Source organism: Apteryx mantelli, chromosome 3 (genome assembly GCF_036417845.1).
Source record: "Apteryx mantelli isolate bAptMan1 chromosome 3, bAptMan1.hap1, whole genome shotgun sequence".
Taxonomy (NCBI): domain Eukaryota; kingdom Metazoa; phylum Chordata; class Aves; order Apterygiformes; family Apterygidae; genus Apteryx; species Apteryx mantelli.
Window position 1 is genome coordinate 106,801,054 of NC_089980.1, and position 22,084 is coordinate 106,823,137.

A 22,084-nucleotide genomic window follows, 5' to 3' on the forward strand; every position below is an offset into this window, starting at 1 on the left:
AAGCCCTATTATGTTTCAATTATCAGCTACCTCTTTCTCCAAGTGACTGTGCTGCTTTAACCTTAAACTTTGGGTCTTACTGTTGCTTTTCTTATTCTCTTCTGGTGTGAATTTCAAATGTCACCATTGCTTGTAGGAAAGACTCCCAAGACTTAAGAAGATAACTTCTGTCCTTTCTGCTAAAATATCTTTCATCCTTTAAGTCCTGAAGCTCATCCTTTCTTTTTGGTGTTCAGGGACCAAAATGCATCTAACTTTCCTCAAAAATACCAATTGGGTTATGCCACCTAACTTGAGACAGTAAACTTTAAAAGCTTCATATGAAAGTGACTTACTAGGAACCTTATTGTAGAATGTGAAGGAAGATGGTACTAATAACTTCAGGTGGTAGTTAGCATTTTTTATTATCTCAGAAGTGTTTGGTATATCATCAAGCTCATTCTATGGGAGATTAGGTAGTCCTCTCCTGAGAGAACTGGTCTAAAAGTTCTTATATGAAATCATTCTGTGCAGTCTTAAAGAGCTTGCTCACTTGCATATTTTATGTGATGTATTAGTGCATGCCTCTCTACAGCAGTTGATGGGGCTTGAACTTGCCTGTTGGCCAAAAAAAGCTGACACATTGAAATAGAATGAAGCTTTGGATCCTTTTTTTCCCCCCCGCTAATTCTGTTGTGTTGGCATGTGTCTGAAATCACTTGGTTTCTAAAACTTCACTTCTGGACAATTATCTTGACTGCAAGTAGCCTGGATCCCTCAGACTTGAACAATTCTGTAGTATCTGTTTGATCTGCACAGGCAGTCTTGAACCTCTGGATGCAGTCCCTGGACTTGGCTGCCAATGATCATGCTAGAACTGTCAAGCTTCCTTATATCAATAATCCCTTCTGAGGAGGAGATGGTGGGGGGGGAAGTGTGGGGGTAAGAACCTCAGCTGCCTTGCTGGGTTCAATTACCAATGCAGCTAGAATTGTATTTCACTTGTTCTGCTGTACAGTGTTACAATTCAGCAGAGGTAGGATAGTGTAGCTTTAGTCTGGATTGGGGTTCTTGCTGACGAGGTAAAACAGGGCTATTCCTGTAATTTAAGCTTTAGGTGGTGGCTGAGGTTTCCTATCCTTAATGGTGAAAACAATTCCCCGGAACTGCTGTGTAACTTGGTTCTGGAAAAGAATGACTTGGTCAAATAATAGGTATCAGTGCAGTTAAGTTTGAAGAACTCTAGGATCGAAGTCCTAAATGCCTTTATGGGTCTCTTGCGTTCTGTGCTGTGGCGGAAATTTACTTACTTGGCATGTGACTCTGGATAGGAGCTGCAGGAAAGCAGTCTGTCCTTTGATATTCTGTAAAGAGCTTCAGTGCTTGGACCCAGGAACTTGGTTGGAGTGCAATTAGTGTCTAAGTTTTAGTGTCCAGAAGTAATCCAATAATTTTTGTACTTGTGTGATTCAAGTCTTGGTCAAACTAAATTGGAAGTCTAATACTTCTCCTGAAGAGATGATGATGGCTTAGGTTAGCTGGCTAAATAATACAAAGGTTGCAAGCTACAACAGAGCATAATACAAAGCTATCTGCCATTCTTGTATCTTATTGCTGTTGCATCTCTACCAATTTTAGTCTTGGTTAATCTGTGATGGATAAACTGCTTGCAGTTAGTTACCTTAGGCACAAACATCAAAATACTTTGAGAACTGGTACAACATGCTTGGTAGCTGCTAAAGCTACTCCCTGTTCTGGTCTGTAATATCTTATCTGTAAAATCTTTTCTGTATAAAACTGTCCTATGCTTATTCCTGTATGCTCCATTCACACTTATTTGTACCATTGCTAACAGTTCACCAGTAACTTTTTAGAAGTAGCCTTTTTATATCTATATTTGTTTTCTGAGTGATCCTTTGTAATATTGTTAAATATGCTAGTGATGGTAACTGAAATACCATACTGTTAGGTTCTCACTCATATTGAACAGGAATTAAACACTAGAAATGGGGATTATATATGATCAATATCTAGACTTGCATGTTTGAAAAACAGCTGTTTGTGTAGATGGCTATTTATAAAGTGTCAATTTTTTCAATGTAAAGTCCTAGCAAAGCAAATTCTATTTGTAAAACTTGATTCTGGCCCTTTGCATTGAGTCACAACTAGCAAAACACTGATCTAAATATCTGACTTCTGGCACAAGTTCACAAACTCTAGCTTGTGACCCTGTTTCTACAACTGAGCTTCAGTTAAGCAGATACCAATGTCAGGTGGTGTTTTGGAGCTGCAATCTTAGCAATTCCTGGTATCAGCCTTCCTGATATAAAACTACTTGTGTTTGAGGGGTATTGACTTAAAATGAGTGGGTCACTTCATTGGGTACTTCCATTAATGCTTTTACATGCATATTCTAAAGAGTTGCAAAGCAGGCCTCCTAACTACTTTATTTTATATCTTAAGAGCTGTTTCCCAACCAAAACTGTAGTTTTGTGGCTGAAGACACTAATGCTTGAAGCAACTGTCTCACTTAGATTGCAATATCTAGAGAGAGAAGGTGGGCTGCTCCCTTATGATCAGCTCAGACTGGGAGAGGCTTTCAGCATAATGTAGACAAGCCTCTAAAATGGTCTGAGCTGCACCACATCCAACTACAGGGCTGGGCAATTCATGCAGCTTAGTTGTCTATAGGCAGTCTCTTTGCTAATGAACCACTCTGCTTCAAGGTTTGTGTGTGGGTTTTCTTTTTCTTTAAAGAAAACCCATCCTAAGGACAGTGATGTCCCTGAAAGAACTTGACATGGAAGCTTAGTGTTGGTAGTGATCCAAGAGCCCAGAAAGAAGGTCTAGAACTGAGTAACCACACCTCCACTTTTCATTTTAGGAAGATACTTTGAAAAACAGCTTACACAGCTTCAGACTCTGTAGGTGTGTTGTCTGATATATTAAAAAATAAAGTTTAATAGAAATGAATGTGTAGATTGCCACTTAATGTCTAAGTACAAAATGAAGGTAAATGTACTGAGTTGTCAGCTGCTAAAAACATGTTCACTAACAACTTTATTTCATTTTTTTATTTGAAAACTATGCATGGTAAGTAATGAAAATTCTGTGTGTTTTAAAGGACTCTTAATCTGTAGAAAAATAGAGCTTTAATGTGGCTAATGGCAAAAATGAGTATAGGCAGTTGGGAGACTGAAGTGTTTCTTTGAAATGTAGTGCATTCATCAATCATATTTGTTATGTGAATTAGCTCTTCAAGCTCCATGGTTTAAAACGAACAAACTTAGTGCCCACCACTTTTTTAAGCAATTCATATGAGCAATTTTTCCAGTTCTTTAAGGATGCTGTTAAAGTGTTCTTTTGTTTGTGTTAAATGCTTCTATCCTTTATTGCTAGGACTGGGCTGATGCTAATGTTTCAAGACAAATTGAAGACACTGTACTTTATGGATATTACAGTAAGTATTTAACTTCTAATTTTTCAATTAATAGGAACTATAATATTTTAAGTGAATGCATTAAGTCATGAAGCTTTTGGGTATCATACTGGATTATTCCTTTTCTTGGCTAAACATTAGTTTTATGCTTGGACCCCTTCAATGAAGTTTTTATGTTCCAGAGCCCTGTTTAAAAAAGTCTAATATATTAAAGACCAATACAGAAAGGCTAATGTTTTTTGTCATACATGTTTACAGCTGATTATATCCCATATATGTGTATTTATAGATCCCTTAGGGAAAACTTGGTTTTGATATTTTTGTGGCACTTAATATGCAGTGTCACAGCTTTCTGCTTTGGAGGCAGTGTGAAGCTTGCCTACCATGTGTAAAGTTGGTGCAACTATTACTGTATCACTTGTGTTGTGAAAGCATCCAGCTTCAGCAACTACTATATTCAAACCAAGAGCTACTGTAAATGAGCATAATGGACCTGATCCCCAAGATAAGGTAAGTCAAATCTAATAAGATTCACCAGACTTTCTGTGTAGTTCTAGACTTTTAAAGTTGTCCTTTAAACATGATCCATTATTAATGAAGATATTTTAGAGGTAGCTATGGAAAATAGTTTATTTAGCATTGACTGTCTCAGTCAATGCTACAAATTTGAAACAAAAGTGTTACCTAAACTAAAAATTTCCTAGAAGTTGAAGTTTTTCTCCTTAAAGATTGTTAGCTCTTTTGAATATCTTTCAGATCAGGAAATACTTAATTTCAAGTAGTGGGTTTTTGTGCGGAGTTGCAAAGTACTTTTTGCCTGAGACTAATGTTCAGGCAACTAAACTAAGAATGTTTGGTTTCCTGCTGAGTGAAGTCTAAAGCCAGAAGCAGTAAGAACACCTTCTGAAGATGTAAGAATGTCTTCAAAAAATGTGAACTTTAAGTATTAGCTTATCTTCCACAAAAACTTTTCAGTACAGAATAGCTAAATAACTTTGTAATTTTACTTTTTACTTGTTAAGTTGTTAATGGCTTGTTTAAGGAACCGTGAAACCCTGGGGCTGTTATGTGAACAGCCTTCAGACTCTTCTGTGAACACTTTATATAGATCTGTGAAACCGATAGGGTAAGTTTCTCTAAAATACAGTTTAGACTGACCATTGATCCTGGCCTAGAAGGTTGGGAATAGTTGTTGGACTACAAATATCTTTTCTCAAATTAAAACAAGTATGTAATTGATTCCAACTCAAGCTTCAAGATTTGGGTGGTATGTTGAAAGGTTCTGTTATGCAAGCTAGCTTGTATGTTAGCTGAAGTTTAACTTCATTTTCACTACTTACATGAAAAAAAACTACTTCTGCCTTCCATTTAAGGTACCATTAAGACTCAAACCTAATTTAGGGCATCTTTTGGATTTTAGTTTTAGTAAATGAATCATGTGACTGTCAGTTCTCATATGGTTTTGGAGGAGAAAACAAAACAATTTGAGATATAGGAAGTTCTTTGGTCATTGTACTTTGTTTTAAGAGTTTTGGGGAATAGTTTAATAGTTAAACTAATGCTGGGTAAGATCTACAGAACCTGCTTAGTAGGTGGTTACTTCTGGTTCAAATATGGGATTACTCAATTACAGAAGGTTTGGTTTCTCATTTGGTTCTATCCAAAATATCAGGGATGAAGTTATTTAAAGCAGAATGCCTTTTGGTAAATCCTGAACTACTTAAACTTCAAGCTTAAACCTAAAGAACTTCAAGTGTTTTTTTTAGGTCTATCTGGACAGGTCTACTTGCAGTTTTATAGGACTAATATTTCACAGTATATCCTCCAGATGGTGGTAGAGATTTAGAGATGCTTTTCAAAAATTCTTTCTTTTGTGATCTTAGTTTGAGGAATTGATGCATCTTTTGTAACTAGATCTTTTGTTTTTTTTGAGGTGAACAGTAACAGATGCAGACTTGAAAAATAAGTTACCTTTCTTAGTTAAACATAACTGAACACTTCTCCTGCTTCATTAGGTCTAGGTCCCTGCTGCTGTTGCAGTGTAGGGAAACAAACTGAGAGGGAGTAGGTTCAACAAATCGCTCCTAGTCTTTTGTAGCACTGTTCCATTTTTTTCTACTCATATCCTCTTATACCAGTATCCTGTCTTGGCATTTGTTAAAATATATCTCTAGAGGAGATGACCCACACTGAAATCTCCTTTTGTACCCAGTCCTAGTATCAAGAATGTGAATACCATACTTTCCCATCTTTCCAGAAAATGCACCAACTGTATATTATCTTATTTGGCTCTTGTAGCTGTATTGTACTTGCAACTTACTGTATGGTCAGTTAATGTTTAGGTCATTGCCCTTGAATTGAAGTCACTAATCATAAAAAAAACTTGGAGACTATAGATTAACCTGATGCTTTAGAATATTAAGGATTACTGTAATACCTATATCACAATTTGCTGGAAATGCTGTCTTTAAACTTAGCAATTTAGCAGAAATGTCTTCTAGGCCCCACAGTATTCTATTAGTATCATGTACCCAGTTGATAGATTACTTGGCTAGACTGATATAAAAGAATGGATATGTACTGGTAGAATGACAAATGAGGCAATTTTCAGAATGAAGCTTCTGCTCTGAAGTGGAACTTCGGTACTCTAGAAAGCTTTACTTAAGAAACCAGTCTACTGATAATTTTAAAATCATAGTGGTTTAATGTGTGATTAATTCTCATAAAACCAACTTCAGTGAAATGTGTCTGCCAGTATTTTGGTGATTGAAGAAATGACCAGTGCTTGGTAGATGCTCTAAAATGGCCTGCCAGCCTGTGTTTGGAAGAAAAACAGAGGATTACAGTTGGAAATTCAGTAGCTGTTTTCTCCACTGTACAAAGAAACAGACTGAAACAATTCACAGTAATCTAGAGCTTTGCTCTGTAGCTGTTCTTTCTGCAATAAGTAAATCCTGCTTATTGGCCTCAACTTGCTCTTGAGTCCTTTACTAAAGTTGTGTGAGTTGTGAAAGGATGCCATCTATAGATAAAGATCCCAGTCTTCCTTTGAGGTCTTGACTCAGATCTCCTATGTCTTGACCTGTGTGAGTTAAGCATCTAACTGTAGTGTGCCAAGTACAGTCTGCTAAATTCTATTGGGGTCTCTTTGTAAGTATACTTTAAACTATATGCTAAACTTAATATTTTCTATTTTAGATAATCAATAGGCAGTATTTAATAGTCTCAAATGGTGAGGGTGTGGTGGTTCCTAGGTTAAGTCTTGTCTTCTAAGTTCTTGGATGAGAATTTAACCAAATTGATGCTTGATATAACTTGGGTGACTTTTGAATGTAGTTCTGCCTGCTTATTGCAGGTGTTTGAGTCATGGAAAGGACTTGGGCTTCTAGGAATTAAGAGCAAATCAGATGTAATTAAACACTTAGTCTGGTCCTAGGGGAAGATATGCTAAATACTGTTAAAGACTTGCATAGCCATACTTGACAAATATTGCAGAATGACTTCTACAGGCACTCTCCCCTAATGAATGTAGTTTTAAGAAGCAGTGTGCCAGAATATAATTTGAAAGTCTGCATTATTTTATTGATGGTTACTATGCTGAAATATTTTAGTTGTCCTGCATTAAACAAGTGCTGTGTGATTAAAAATCTGAAATTTGTTAGTGTTTTGTATTCCTTAACTTTCAGTGGGAAAACAAGGTATCTGTCCTTGCAGTAAGTCTTGATCCAAAATTATAACAAATGTTCTGTTGGGTGTGAGAATAACTTATTTGGGAAGAAACATTTGTCTCTGGTTTTATGAAATAGCTTGTGACTTATACCATTAACTTGATTAAAACAATGCTTTGCTATGTAGTTTTCTCTGATGGGTATTTCTGGTTAACTAAAGATATGTCCTGCTTTAAAACAAAGATCTCACTCCTACTGCTGCTGAGAATTTGTATGCGATGCAATGCACCAGTGTATGCTGCCACCCAGAAGAATAGAAGGTTTGTGTGAAGGGCAGCTGATCATATAACATACTTGAGCCTCCCAAAGCCTGGAAGGGATTTGGGGGGCCATACTGGTATCTTAGCCTTCATGAAATCTCTCCACTCTTCCAAGATATTTTGGTTCCTTCTACTTGCTGGATCTTGCTATTCCTTGTGTCCTTAGGTCTTATTTTATACCTGGGGGTGGGGGGAAAGGTGGTCGGACTTAGTGATGTGCAGCCATGCAACTACTCTAGTGTTCTCTGGAGTTTAATTGAAACTTGATGACTTGGCATCTAACATGGAGTTACTGAAGTTTATATTAGTTTCAGAGGAATACAGTAAAACAGTCTTTCTAACACATTTTTATCTGAAATTTAATAGACAACAGAGCTGTCCTCACATACTTCTGAAAAAGTCAAAACAATGATGAGACCATTGCTTTAAGACTTCGTGGTAGTCTTCGAGTAGCCTTCCTCGTAGTTAGGGTGTCTTTGTACTTGTATTGAATAAGGCGCAGGGCAAAACAGCAAAAATGACTTATTTTGGTGACTGAGATTGGAGTTGCTCTCTGAGGAAACTCCTTTAAAATAAACCTACTTAGGAATTCTTGCTGAAGTTTGCTTAGACTTACTGTGGTGGGGGTTGCTGTGCTGCCTAGACAGTGGAGTCAATTTCCAGTGATAGTGCTGCCAGGTTCTGATGCTACCCAGAAATGTCTTGAAACAGAAATTGGACTCCTGAACAAAAGCAAGGAGTGATCACTGATTTGTAACTGTTACAAAGTGCATGGAAATGAGATAATGAGAACTGAGATGAAGTTAAGTCATGCCAGAAGGTTAGACTGGGGGAGTTGGGGGGGGGGGGGAAGGAAATGCCTTTTTTAGTTGACTGGCTGTTTGCTGCTGCTAGACTTTTGATTAATTTTGAAGGGTAGCATTCCAGGGAATAAACAGTCTTTTTAAGTAGGGAGAACAACTGGTGATTAAATGCCTGCCCATAGGTAATTAACTTATGAGCTGATGGAAGGTGCTGCTCTTCTTTCTTGGAAAAAAATTCTGAAAAATGAAATGCTCAGATAAGTTTTCTGTTTTTTGATAGGGGAATTTTAAAAGACTTGGCAAAGTTTCTATATGGCAGAGCAGGAAGAATAATATTACTATTCTTTAACTATATAAACTGCAAGTTCCATTTTCGGTTCTAACTAGAACTTCTCATAGGAAGTTTTAACACTGTCTTGCTTAGAATGATTTTTTTTTTTTGCTTGGGAAAAGCACATGAAAAACTGCCTTTTGAAAATTTTCCAGTATATGGTCCTGTAAAGTTACTATGGTAACAGTGTTTAACTGAGCAAGCAGCAGAGCTGTTTCAGCAGTAAGCCTAAGTTGGAATTTATGCTACTACATGCAAATAAATAAAATTACATTCAAATTGTAGTACTAAATTTCCTTAAAATGCAAAAGGCAATCTAGCTTTATCCCAGAAAACACATTTAAGGTAAACTTGAGGACTGAGTGCTGATAGAGAATCCATGATGGATGGAAAATTCTGGAATGAGTCTCATGCAGTATCTGTCTTGTCACATGTGTGCAGATCTTCTCAGAATTGATACCAGTATACTATTAGTTCTGAAGTTTTAAAGTATGAACAGCTGGTACACCACCTTGATGCAGAGGGTTTGTCAGTGTTGGCTGAGAACTTCAGTTCTTCTAGTGAAGCTTAAATTTGAAGAAGTTAGGACTGTTGAATGGCCCTAGATCATGGCTAGGGGGCAGAAAACTGGCTGTAGCAGACTGTCAGTTTGGAGGTGAACACCTGCCAGGCTTGTGAGCTGCCCAAAGGTATTAGTGTGTACCTGGGGATTTCCCTGCTCTCCATGGAAGAACTCCAAGGACAACCATTATAGTTCTACAGAACTGTTAACTTCCACAACTGAGTTAGCAGAAACAGAGCACAGAGCTACACTTATGCTACTTAAGTTAGTTCTGGAAGCATCTTTGTAATACATCACTTAAAACAGTCTGAGGCAGCATGTAGCTTTAATATGCAAGTGTGCTACTGGTGACAGAAGGATTTCCACTTCTAGCAATGTGCTTTTTTTCCCCTGCTTGAGCTAATGTTGGCATTTGGCGGATGCTTGAACTGTGCTAACCCAAACTTTTAAGTTAGTAGAAATTCACTTTTTAAGTGAATCTGAATCGCTGAGGTTGGAAGGGGACCTCTAGAGATCATCAATCCCCTGGTTCATAGCTGGGTTAGCTAGACCAGGTTGCTCAGGAATGTGTCCCATTGGGCTTTGAATATTTCCAAGAGCTGGAGACTCTCTGGGCAACCTGTTCCAGTGTCTGACCACCCTCAGTAGAAGTTTCTTCTGTTTAAACAAATTTCTGTATTTCAGCTTGTGCCTATTGCCTTTTGTCCTTTCCCTGGGTACCTTATTTCCCCCCTGCCTTGCTGCCCATCAGGTACTTATATTCATTGATCTCCCTGAATCTCTTCTCCAGGCTAAACAGTCTCAGCTCTGTGTCTCTTTGACAATGTTCTTAGCCCTAAATCATCTTCATGACTCTGCCAGACTTGCTCCAGTATGTCTGCTCTTTCATGCTGGGGATCCCAGGACTGGACACAGCACTCCAGGTGTAACCTCACCAGTGCTGAGTAAAGAATAATAATCATTTTCCCCAGTCAACTGGTGATGCTGCTCTTAATGCAGCCCAGGCCAGTGTTGGCAGCTTTTGCCACAAGGGCATGTTGCTGGATTTGTGGATACAATTTCTGCCAGTGTTGCAAGTTAAGCTGACCCAAAACAAGATTCAGTAAACAGTGGAGCTGATGTAAGGGAGAGTGATGTGGCAGGTAAATGGAGGTAAAAGGGAGGTGGAACTCCTCATTTTCTTGGATCAGACAAACTTGCATACTAATGCTTGCTGTAGAAGGCATTTCAGCATCTGTCAATCTGCTGTGGTCAGGTAAATTTTCAGGATCCTAGTTTTTATCAGGGTGGAACAGTGATCATGTACAAAGATGTGATTCTGATTCTCGAATGTTTATGCTCAAAGTAAATAGTTATCACATTTAATTAAGCTATGCTTATGCAGTCTTGAACTCATAGCTAAAACCATTTCAACTTAAACTTTGGAAGCATGCTTTATAGTTCTAGTGCACCCTAGCACTGCTTGTCCATGCTTTAAGAGCTGAGTGCTTTTGTTGCATGTGTATCCTGGGGTGGGGGAGCTTTATAATCTAAAAATTCCTGTGGTACATATTACAGGTTGAAAGTTCCAGTGTTAGGGATTTAGTTTAACTGAAAACCAAGCCAAGCGCTGTAAAGAAAACCTCAATCTAATATCTTAATGAGGAACAAAAGTGAAAACTTTACACAAATAAAACAAATGACTAAATGAGATCAGGTGATAAACATCTTCAATATCCAGATATACTTACTACTTTTCATGAATGCTGTATGTTGCTTATCAGTATTGTAATGGTGTAACTCAAAGTAGATGACATTAAAAACAAGCTAGCAACCAGAAATGGATGAATTTTGAGTAGGAAAAGGGAATAGAAAAGGATGTATCCTCTAATGTTCCAGTTAGTGGTTTAGGTAGTCCTAAAGGTAGCCCCTGCAGAAAACAGCTAGGTTTGTGTGGCTTCTCTATATCCTATCCTGTTGCCACTGTTGGGAGGCATGTGCTGGGCTTGATGAATCTTTGGTCCAACTGTACTTCTTGGAGAGTGGTTTTCTTCAGACTTATATGGAGACTTGCAGGAACAGAAGGAGCTGGTATTTGTAAAAGCTTGAAAAAATATATTCTTCCACAAGTGTAATAGCCAATATCATCTTTTAGTCCAAGCTGTACACCTTTGGAAGAGAAACTGTAAAATGCATTAATTTGATATCTGTAATAAGACCAACCCATTGCATGCATTTTTTTACTGCACTCCTATAGTTAGCCAATTCCACATCTTAAGATTTGTCTTATAGTTTTAGTCACTCCTTAAATATACTTGTTTTAAGTTAGCAGTATTATCTAAAACTAACACTTTTACCTTTATCTTGCTAAATTGAAGATAGATATCTCTGGTTAAATGTGGCTTGACTATTCTGAAAAAAGATCAGAGGCTACCTCTTTCTCCCTCTTCAAGAGGGAGAAGAGTCAAATGATACCTCCTAAGACTTGAGTTACTTGTCTTTCCTTCAGAGTTTATTGTAGCTACTCAAGCAATTTCTGGAAAATGCTATTACTACCAAGTAAGCTTTCAGTGAGCTGAAGCATTCTGGTTTGATATTTAATGGAAGCTTGTACAAAAGGAAATGGGTAATATTTAGCCTCAAATTACTAGGGAGTTGGCTTGGCTTAAGAGGGCTCAGTAGAATCTTTAAAAGGTTTTATCCTTCATCATGCCTTGCTTTACTCTATTTTCCAGAGGCTTCAAGTCTACTGCTTTGGATTTCCCAAAAGCTGGACTAAGCACTTCTGTTCTCCTGCTGATGTGACTTATTGCTAAATTGGATGGATTTCTTAATTTGATAAACTCCTGGCTGCAATAATGGGTGCATTGGCAAGAACTTGGAGAATGGATTGAATTAACTGTTTTGAGTACTTAAAGGGTGCCACTGACAATGAAAAACAAAGATGTTCTTAACTCCAATAATATGAAACTTAGGAAATCGGGAACTTTTAGCTTTATCCTTTCACTTAATTAAATTCTCTCTTCTAGCTTTGTACTCCATCATATTGTTCTGCGTCTTTCTGTGGATTCCCTTTGTCTATTTCTATTATGAGGAGAAGGAAGAAGATGGCAGCACATGCTTAGTAAGTTTGCTATGGCAAATGTATCAAAGTAGTGAAAAGATAACTGAATACAGGCAAAAATGAAAGTAAGAATGATTGCCTGACTTTAATACTACAGTGGTTGTAATACTTCTAAACCTATTACTACAGTTCCTTCTAAATATTGGCTCAGAGGCAGCTTTTGATAACTGTTCAGTCTAACATAGTCTATGTTAAGAAGCATGGTAGTCTTGCTTGAAATGAAACTTCACATATGTTAATTACTTTTCTCCATATTCCTAAGAATTCACTGGTAGATCTCCTACAGATCCCTTTGAGCTTAGTTTCATACACAAGCTAATTTACATGAGTTTTAATTCTTGAACACCTGAACAGATTTTGGAATAGAGGGTAAGAAGGCTATGCTGAACCTGAGTTGGAAACTATATTTCTAAGTACCTTTTTGCTTTGAGGTTGTTTTTTTAAAGTAGGCAGCAGTAACCTACCTAAAGCTAGCATTTACTTTTTAATGTGCTGAAGGTTTTTTCAACTTGCATGGCATTCCAGTGCACTACAGGGAAAACTGCAGGTGTGTACTAGGAAGGTACTATTTTAAATGAAAATCTAAAAAAGGACCCTTTTTAATCATTGATCATGATCACTTCCAACTCTGTTTAGTGTAATCTTAACATAAGAGACTGACTATAGCCATAATAACCAAAATATAAAACAGTAGCAATAAGCCTATGTTTGTCTTAGCTTTCAGTTAATATTATCTTTCTGTTTAATATACAGCAGGTTAAAACTGCACTCAGATACACTCTGGGATTCCTCACGATTTGTGTGGTTCTTCTCTTAATTGGGTAAGTAATGTATTGAATGTTAAGGGGGATATAGCAAATGGAACTTTGTTCTGTGCAAGAGTAGAAGTAGGTGGATTATGGTGTAATCGTACTCATATATTGAATCTCTTGTTTGGTCTCTAATCAGATTTAAATATCCTGAATATTAGATACCTGAAAATCAAGAGTTTAATTAGGAGCTAAAATGATTTGCTTTCTTTATTGTGGAAGTACTTGTACTTTGAAATTCTCCAGTTTTGTGCGGTGTGAACATCATTCAAGGACATGGCTACAATATTTATTTACAACTGTCTTTGCATCTTAATGTGCAACAGGGATAGAGTAAAATTTTATTCCCTGTTTTCTGCTTCTGCAGTGTAATGCCTTCATGGACATCCCAAATCAACATTTTGGAATATGAGTGGATGTTACTTGTGCTTGGTACTTTCCCAAATGGAAGTGCTCTGAAAAGGACCTGTTAATATAGTGTGGTGTTGTACTTAAAAGTGCCTTGTATGATCAAGGTTTTGCTAGTGTTCATTTGAAACAGGTGTTACTCAAGTGGGGAAATAAAACTTTTTTGGAACTAGTACTGTTCTGAAACTCCACACAATATTACAAATTCTATTTAAGAACAACATTAAACATGGCATGCATGCTAATATTTAATGCTTCTAAATTATGCTCAATCATAAGCTTTCATTCAGAGTTTTGACTACAGCAATAAAGTTGATAAATACCTATAAAATGGATGCTAAAATGATCCATTTTGAAGCAGTGGAATGTAAAGCAGAAGCTGTGGAGTAAAATTAAACCAGTTTTGATAAACACTTCAAGGTAGACTTAAGTTTAGTGCCTTTCCAATTGAAAAAAACTTAATGTCTTTGCTGTGTTACAGGAGACTTACAGAGTTTGAGTTAGCTTAAACATGACCAGAAAATTCAATAGTATTTCTAGATGAAAGCTGTTTTTTTGATCATTGACTTGCATCATAGGTGTGCATGTGTATACCATATAAAATATCAAGTCTGGAACCTGTTTTTCTAATTATTTCTAGTAGGTGTGTTCAAGGTGTGGCCAATTGAATCCTTGGTAGCTGTGTAAGCATGTTTGTTCCTCTCTTCCAGTAAGATGGACCACTTGGTTCTTGTTCTTCTAATTATTCTCTGCTCTTATTCCTGCTCTTTAAAGTATTCAGAACTTGTTAATTACTGCTACTTCCATGACACCCTTTTGATGCTGTACCATATGACAGTGAGACTGACTTGCAAACCAGATAGCTGTAGTGCTTGGGCTGGGAATAAGTTTGTGGCTGAACAGTACTGGCTGCTATTTTGAATCCACTTGGGAAGAAGTAATTTAAATGACACAGCTGCTGCACTGAGCTGGAACTTCTTCTCATAGTGAAATCCCTGTCTTTATGCTCTGCATTCCTGTCTGAGGCCCTTCTTGGTGCATGGAACTCGCACATCTGAGTCTGCTCTTTCCTGTTCATCTCCTTTAGTCACCATATAGCTGGATGCTAACTGAAGAGCATGTATAATGCCTACTGTGGCTTCTGCAGTGCTTATTGTCCTTGGAGATGTTGGTTATAGGTAGTTTCAACAAAAAATAACTCTGTAGCTCTTGTAATAAAAGCTAATTATAGATATCCTAAGGTGCTGTTCCATTTCACTTGTTCACTGTATGTGGTAAATACATACTGATTCTAAAGTAAAATGACCTGAACTTATTTAGCTTGTCAGTGTCTCCTGTTTTTTACCCTTGTAAAAAATGTAAACCCTCACTTGTTTTACTTGCTCTTGTAGGTAGACAGTTTTGCCTGACTTCTAGTGACTGATTTGATCTTGCCTGAATGCTATTCTACAGAAAGAACAGAGAGGGACAGTTACAAGAATTAATCGTGGTTAAAACCAGCAAACGTATCAATTTCAGTCAAGGCTAGCCTTAATTTACCTCTTGCATTGTCAAGAAGCTAAAAACAAACACTGAAGTTGGTGCTGAAGAACAGGACCTCTTAATTTTGCTTGCAGGGCAACAGTCTTGTTTTTGACATGTTAAAATTAGAACAAAAGTGCATGCATTTTGCAGTCTTGCACTAACCTCTGAAATGCATGCTTATGTTCGCTACTTGAAGTTTAATGCATGCTCCTGCAAGATGCGTGTTTGTTACTTATTTACTGGGGTGTGAAGCAGGAGTTGGAATGTTCTGCATACCCTTTCTAATGAAAATCCAGAAGTCTTGTGATTATTCTCTATGGCTTTTAGTTTGGGTTCTTGCATTCTAAAATTTCCCTTTGTGCTCTTCCACATCTTGCTTCCTTGGAGGTTGTAGGCATTCTTTTGTTATGTCCTGAAACTATGGTTTCAGTTTGGTATGGAGGTGTCTGTTTTCTGTCTGTTCCAACATAAGCTCTTCTGTCTGAGGTTCTGATGAGGTAAAGGATCTTATATTGGACATCAGATGGGGAGACTAACAATAGGAAGTCTTCAGCTAGGAGGCTGTTGTACCTGACACTTCTCAAAGCATGCACTTTTAAATACCGGCTCACTGGAAGGTCACATACTTAGTGAAGACTTCCTTCTCTGCAGTCAGTTCTCTCAGGCCAACTACCAAACAATGAACTGAATGCAGAAGACTCTTGTCACTAAAATTGTAATTATGAACATAATGTTTCTTTAAACTTCAATTGAATGCTTGGTGTGGATATCTTGAATTATTTTATTCTAGCTTTCCAGGAGTATGAATTTGAGACCTGATTTGTCTTAAGTGCCTCTTAGTTGTGGTGCTTTTTGATTCTCTGCCCATGAATTAACCAGGTTAGTAAATCAAAATAATACCTTATTTAGTGATGCTTGAATGCAGGCAGGATCCTTACCTCTTAGGACTGGTAAACAGAAAACCATTTATTCATTGAACACAGACCTGACTGCGCACAGATACAGCATATGAGGGGAATGTAGATTAAAGGAAACACTGCTGTTAGAATTTTTTTTAAACTTGACCTCATATGATTTTTTTCTTCAGGAATAAATGGGTTCCCATTTCTTTAATATGGAAGTACAGTGTATGACATTTGACTAATTGAGGTAAGTGAGATGAGATCTTGCTTTTTTGTTACAGTGCTTTTGTCCCTTTGGATATTCCCAACAAGAAGAATTCCACAGAGTGGGAGAAAGTGAAGTTGCTGTTTGAAGAATTTGGAAGTAGTCGTAAGTTTGAGATTTGTCCCGAGCTTTGCATAGGTCACTACTGATTTACTTGGGTGTGCTTATTGATTACAAACAAGAAGAATAACTTTCTGATAACTAGTTAACTCTTTTCTAATTTGATTCTTAACTGCTTGCTTACACTTATTGTTTGGAATAAGATTGTTTTCCTTCTGTTCAGACCAGAAATTCTTTAAAGTTCAGAAGGGAGACACTGGCTGTGTCTACCTTCAGTACAGTCCTAATTTGACAGTAAGGGTGACAAAGCTGTGCCCTTGATATATAAATATGAAGGGACTTGGGGGGGAGGCAGGGGGCAGGTTCATACTTTCTTCCATGGAGCCTTCATTTACCACAGCTTTCCAATGTTACTTGGGTACCCTAAAACTAATGAAGTTCAATACAGTGAATGTCTTGTGATATGAAAAATAATTAGACAAGCACTTGCTTGAAAATTAAATGAGATGCTCCTGTTCATAAGAATGAGAACACCCCATAAGTAGCTCTTTCTGTTTAAATGTGGAAATCCTGTGGGCCCCAAGACTTTCCCTTCATTCTCCTAGTATTAACCTTTTCATTCTAAAACTTCTGTAGCTGGTTACATCTGCTAATAAATCCTTAGCAGCAATCTTCTCAATGTAGTACAGACCTGTTTTTATTTAGATTTAAGATACCTGAATGGCTTCAAAGTCTGTTGGGAGATGAAGTAGGACTCCTTTTCCTTTGCCTTCCTGCAGTTAATTGTAGAGAAATATTTAGGTCTTAATCATCTTGGATTTTCTGTTTTCTGCCCATTTGGTAGTGGGGACTATAAAAGGAATACAGCTTGTCCACAGCCTAATAGTATGCATTTAATAGTTATTTTTCAGCCAGTTTCTCAACTTTGATCTAACATAGTCCAAACTTTCTTTAAACTGATTTTAAATGTTGGTTTCAAATATATCTACAGGAGAGTTCTTACCCAAGAGTTTGTGTTGTGCATTGATATGTTTGGAGTAGGGGGTCTATAACTTAAAGTTTTGGTCTTTTTTCTTCCCCCTGAACTTTAGAAAACTTTCATGTGTACTAAAGGCAAAATACAGGTATGGTTTAAATGTTAAACATAGCTGTAGTATTTGAAGCTTATGAACATACAGCTGTTAGTTATCTTAGTATTCCTTCCACATACTGAGCAACCCTCTTAGCTTTGGGAAAACTATGGCAGAGACCTGACTTTCCCAACCTCAGAAGAAAAATGAAGATAAAGAAAAGGATACTGAACCTTACTGTTATCATGAACACTTAACAGTGGTGACTCTGGAGTGTGTCTCTGACAGAACAGCAGTGTCTTGCCTGATATCACTAATTTGCATGCCTATGCAGTAATGGAGTGGGCAGCTAATTTTTTTGCTCACTAACTATTCTCTTATTTTTGCCAATATTTTTTGTATAAAAGTTAGCATCCTTTGTAACTTTAGTTTAAAATCAAGTTTAACTCCTTCTGTGGTGGCACTGTATACATCTTTAGTTTGGCAGGGTGAAAAAATTGTCCACTTTGCTTTCTTTTGTTACTGTCTAATACTAGAAATAGGTTGGATCTAGTCTACCTATTCACTTCTCAAAACAGGTGTCCTGATTTTGAGGCACTTATTCTTTATCTTAATACTGTGAATGCTTGATGTCATGATCAGGAAAAAAATGAATGCTTGCTAATAATTCTGGTGGTGTGAGTAGGGAAAGAAAGCCACGGGGCTTTTTTTAATAAAAACTTAACTAGGGGGAGGGGAGGATGTGGGGGAGAATATTAAATAGTGGCTCCATTTAGTTACTGTAAATGGATACAAACATGAAACTGATTTCTTAAAGTTAATTTCTATAGTAACTAGTGCTAGCATGCTACTGTTAAACCAATAAGTTCAAGGAGACTTGCTGAGCTGTGTCCTGCAAGGTAGGGTTAGACAGGGCTGTTGAGCAAAACTGCAGAAGGTCTCAAGGAGTTTGCCTTCAGGGATGAGTTTAACAGGCTTCTCCTATGCTCTTACCACAACCTTGCTAATACCTTAGAAATGATAACTCTCCAGTCTCTTGACCTAGTCTGACGCTTTTTCTAGTTTCTGCTTGGATATGTGGTCTGATTCAAGCTGAAGCCTATAATCTATGGCCTCTTTGGTTGTCTGAGGTCCATGCTTGCCTGAGCCACTTTGTTACAAAACAGCAGCAGATAAATGAAAAAGATGTACCTTCCACAATGCGTGCTTGAATTGTGTGGGGGAATCCTGTGGAGGTCAGAAACAAGTCCTGAAGAGACAGACAGTAATGGAGCTAGGTTTGTGATCACTTGTCTGAATGCAGCATCTGGCAACTTCTAATGTAGAAACTACTGTTTTCTTTGTTGGAAGAGTATCTGCTACTGGCTTGCAGAAAGCAATGCCAGATGGATTTTTCATCTGAGCTGGTGCAGTTGCTCTGACACAGGGATCCTTAACTCTAATGATATATGCTAGCTTTATAGGCTTCCTCCTGCCCCTCTAACACTTGTATTTTCTCTCCAAGCTTCTGTGGGCTTCTTAGTCCCAGTAAAGTAATCTTTGATTAAAGGCTTTTCTGTGGTATCAATGAAAGTGTGATTAGGTAGTCAATGTGGTGTGGATGTTGGTTTTCTTGCTGGGGATTTTGTCACTTGGAATCATTCCATCTTTCTGTAGCAATTTTAATGTTTATAGTAAGCTCCTCTACAGTCTTGTGTTCTTGTCACACTATTACAGTGAAACTTCTATCTGGGAGAGCAAGTCTGTTCACTTACATATAGGCAGTGGCAGTGACTAGCTGCCATGGGAAATCCAGTCTTGCTTCGCTTCTCCCTGCCACTAGTGACTGCTGGAACTGGTTCAAGAATGAATCAGTTCAGGGAGCTAAACTAGCAGATTGCCCTTTCTTCTGTAGGTTGAGTTAATAGTTTTTTGTCAGTTCTTATTCCCTGTATTTCCCTCACTTGGAAGATGAAGAATTCTGCTGGTGGTAAGGAGGGATTGGAGATTGGACTGCCATTACTGATGGTAGATGACCTTAGAGTTGCTTAGTAATGATGTGAAATGTGTCTTGATACTCAGGCTACTTGGAGGAAATTCCTGATATACTATGCCTTTTTTGAGAAAGGCTATGTAGCCTCTGTACATACTATGAAGTACAAGCTTTATTTGAATTGTCTTACCAAATGATAGGTAATTACAGCTCTAGATTTTTTCCTTAAGCCTAATGAATTCAAGGGTTAAATATCTCTAGGAAAGTAATATAGGAAGGAATGTTCTTATCTATACTGTGGGAGTTTTCAACAGGCCTTGCTTTTATTTTGCAGATGGCTTGACTGCTCTTTCATTTTCCATTAGTTCCTTGACTGTGATTGGAATGTTGGCAGCCATCACTTACACAGTAAGTTGCTATGCATGTATCTCAGATCTTTATTTGTGATGCTTGTGGTTATCAGACTACACATGTATAGAAGACTATCAACATACTAAGTAGCTTCATCTTATAAACCCAAAGTCTTAACTTTCATGTTTTATAATACTACTAAGCTCAGAATGAGAGGAATAGCTTTTTAACTGCAAGTTGAAGAACCACTGCTTCAGTACTTAAGCACAGTTTAGATTTTAGCTTCAATGTATTCCTGCAAGGAAAGGCAACACTGCTCGTCATAGCTTGTTAGACATTCACTGTCTTTCCTGTCTCTAGGCCTGTCTTTCTCAATCCAGCAATGGAGAACTAAGTATTGCTTTTTTGTGTTGAACTAGGGTGTAACTTGAACTTAATTTGGTCAGACTATGATACTGAATATAACTATACTACAACTTCTGCACTGAGGTTTTATCCTTACAGAACTTTTCAATCAAAACAATCTGGCAGAATAACTTGATATGCAGTAAAGTAGGCAAAATGTTCTTAACCATAAGAATTGTTCTGTTTTTGTGGGGGGGAAATCTGTTCTTGTTTCAATGAATGAAACAGCAATGTCTTAACAGATGTTATTGCTTCACAGTTTTGTAATTCTAGAATTTGACTTAAGGTGACTGTTTTTGCATGTCAAGATTCAGTTTGAGGTATGAAGAATCTGCAAGATCTTCAGCAATGTGTGTCTTCAAAAATTAGTGTGGTAAAATTAAAGCAAAATGAGTTTGAAACAGTTTAAAAACTTGCTTTTTTAAAGCCCAAGGGATATTGTCAGTCTTAGGCATGCAACTAAACTACTGTGGTGATTACTGTAGCTCAAAGTCTTCAGAAGTATGATGTACATTCTGTAACTGATCATGAATCATATGGGTAAGACTATTCTTAGTTCAACTGCTTGATTCTTGTTTTAGTATGCAGGGGAAAGCAACTTTTGACTTTATTGGCTGTCACTTTTATTGCTTGTAACTCATCTTCATATGATGGCTTATTCTATGTATTTCTTATACAGAACTGGGACTTGAGATAGTTTGACATCTGATATTTTTGTAGTTATTGCTTTTCCATCTGTTCCTTTTTGGTCACTATCTACTTGTTTATAATGCTACATGTATTAAGTTGTCACTATCAGGGTTAAACCTTGTAACACAAGGTGAAGTTTTAAAGCCTATCAGTTAACTGCACAAAGTTTTAGTGCTTTCGAGAAGCCAGTGTTCTTGATAGGTGTTAGTCTTTACATGTCCTTGCTAAAGTAGTTTCTTTTCCATTGCAGTCTGGCTCTAATATAGTAGAGCTGTTCCCACATAGTTTTGCTAGTGAATTGTAAGTGGCTCTGTAACAGTACTTCATACAATAAAAGATGTCTTAAACCATTGGTAGTCAAGGAGATGTTTTGGAGAAGGTTGTTGGGCAAAGAAAATGGACAAAACTATCCTAGAACAAGGGGAGGAAGAGGGAAGACTGTTCAGTCATAGCTGGGTAAGAGGGTAACAAGTGTCTGCTAAATACTACCTTTTGACTATAAGAAATAAGTCTAAATTTGGTAACAAATGTAACTAACAATTTTATCTCTTTATAATAGTGACTTTCTGCTGGCATAAGTGACAGCAGGATTGTGGGAGTTGATTCAGTACAGATTCTTAAGTGTAGGTGTCTGAGAACATTGACAATTCAGTTACAGTCAGAGATCAGGCTCCAAAGAATAGGAGAGCAATTCAGCTGACCAGCTAGTATGTATCTAAGGTGAGCAGAATTGCTCTCAGCTCTGACCAAGGGCTTAATCTTGAACTGAATCATATTATAAATCTTACTACTTTTGGCTTTGTGATTGACATAGCCTGAATGATCTAGTGGCCCATCTTGTTGATATTGAGATGATATCCTGGCCAAAAAAAATCCATACCTTCACTTGGCTGTATCAGCTTTTAAATTTGTCTCTTAATCATGGAAAAAATGTCTTGTTCAACTATATTATTGCAGAGCAGATGTTTTGCCCTCATGAGACTAGAATTAAGAATGAACTCATTAGCTGGGAGAATCAGTGTGTTTTCTACAGTTTACTAGCAGTTATAAGAGACATACTGGGTAGTAGTATGCAAGTTTTAAACATCTAAAATGCAAGGCTGTGTATGTGTCAGTCAGTGACAAACATGTATTGTATCATCAAAATTTTCTGGTAGTAAGTATAGCACTGAAACATTACTTTCTGTAACTAGAATATGGACCAAAATAAAAATGAAGTGGGATGTGTAACATCAGTCTGTATTCCACACTGTGTAGAAACAATCTTTCCTGTTTTTTTCCCCTAAGAGGATTCAGTGGTGATGCAGGTATGTATATGTGAGAAGACAGGTCTGTCAAATGAGACTGAAATACCTTCCCCCCCCCCCCTTGTTCTGACACTGGTTAAACTCTTCCTTGCCAACATCAAGTATAAGCAAACATG

At 37.4% G+C, this 22,084-nt stretch overlaps 1 protein-coding gene across 7 annotated transcripts in view; it reads left to right on the top strand.

The window, feature by feature from the left end:
• Positions 1-22,084, top strand: part of LMBRD1 (LMBR1 domain containing 1) — a 90,367-nt gene that overhangs the window by 10,245 nt on the left and 58,038 nt on the right. For 6 of the 7 annotated variants that reach the window (XM_067294126.1, XM_013952385.2, XM_067294127.1 and 3 more), the window contains exons 3-7: positions 3,379-3,439; positions 12,111-12,205; positions 12,959-13,026; positions 16,130-16,218; positions 19,550-19,623. In XM_067294126.1, the coding sequence (XP_067150227.1) occupies positions 3,379-3,439; positions 12,111-12,205; positions 12,959-13,026; positions 16,130-16,218; positions 19,550-19,623 (387 nt within the window). The remainder of the gene's footprint in view (positions 1-3,378; positions 3,440-12,110; positions 12,206-12,958; positions 13,027-16,129; positions 16,219-19,549; positions 19,624-22,084) is intronic. The other variant, XM_067294130.1, reaches the window with a different exon arrangement.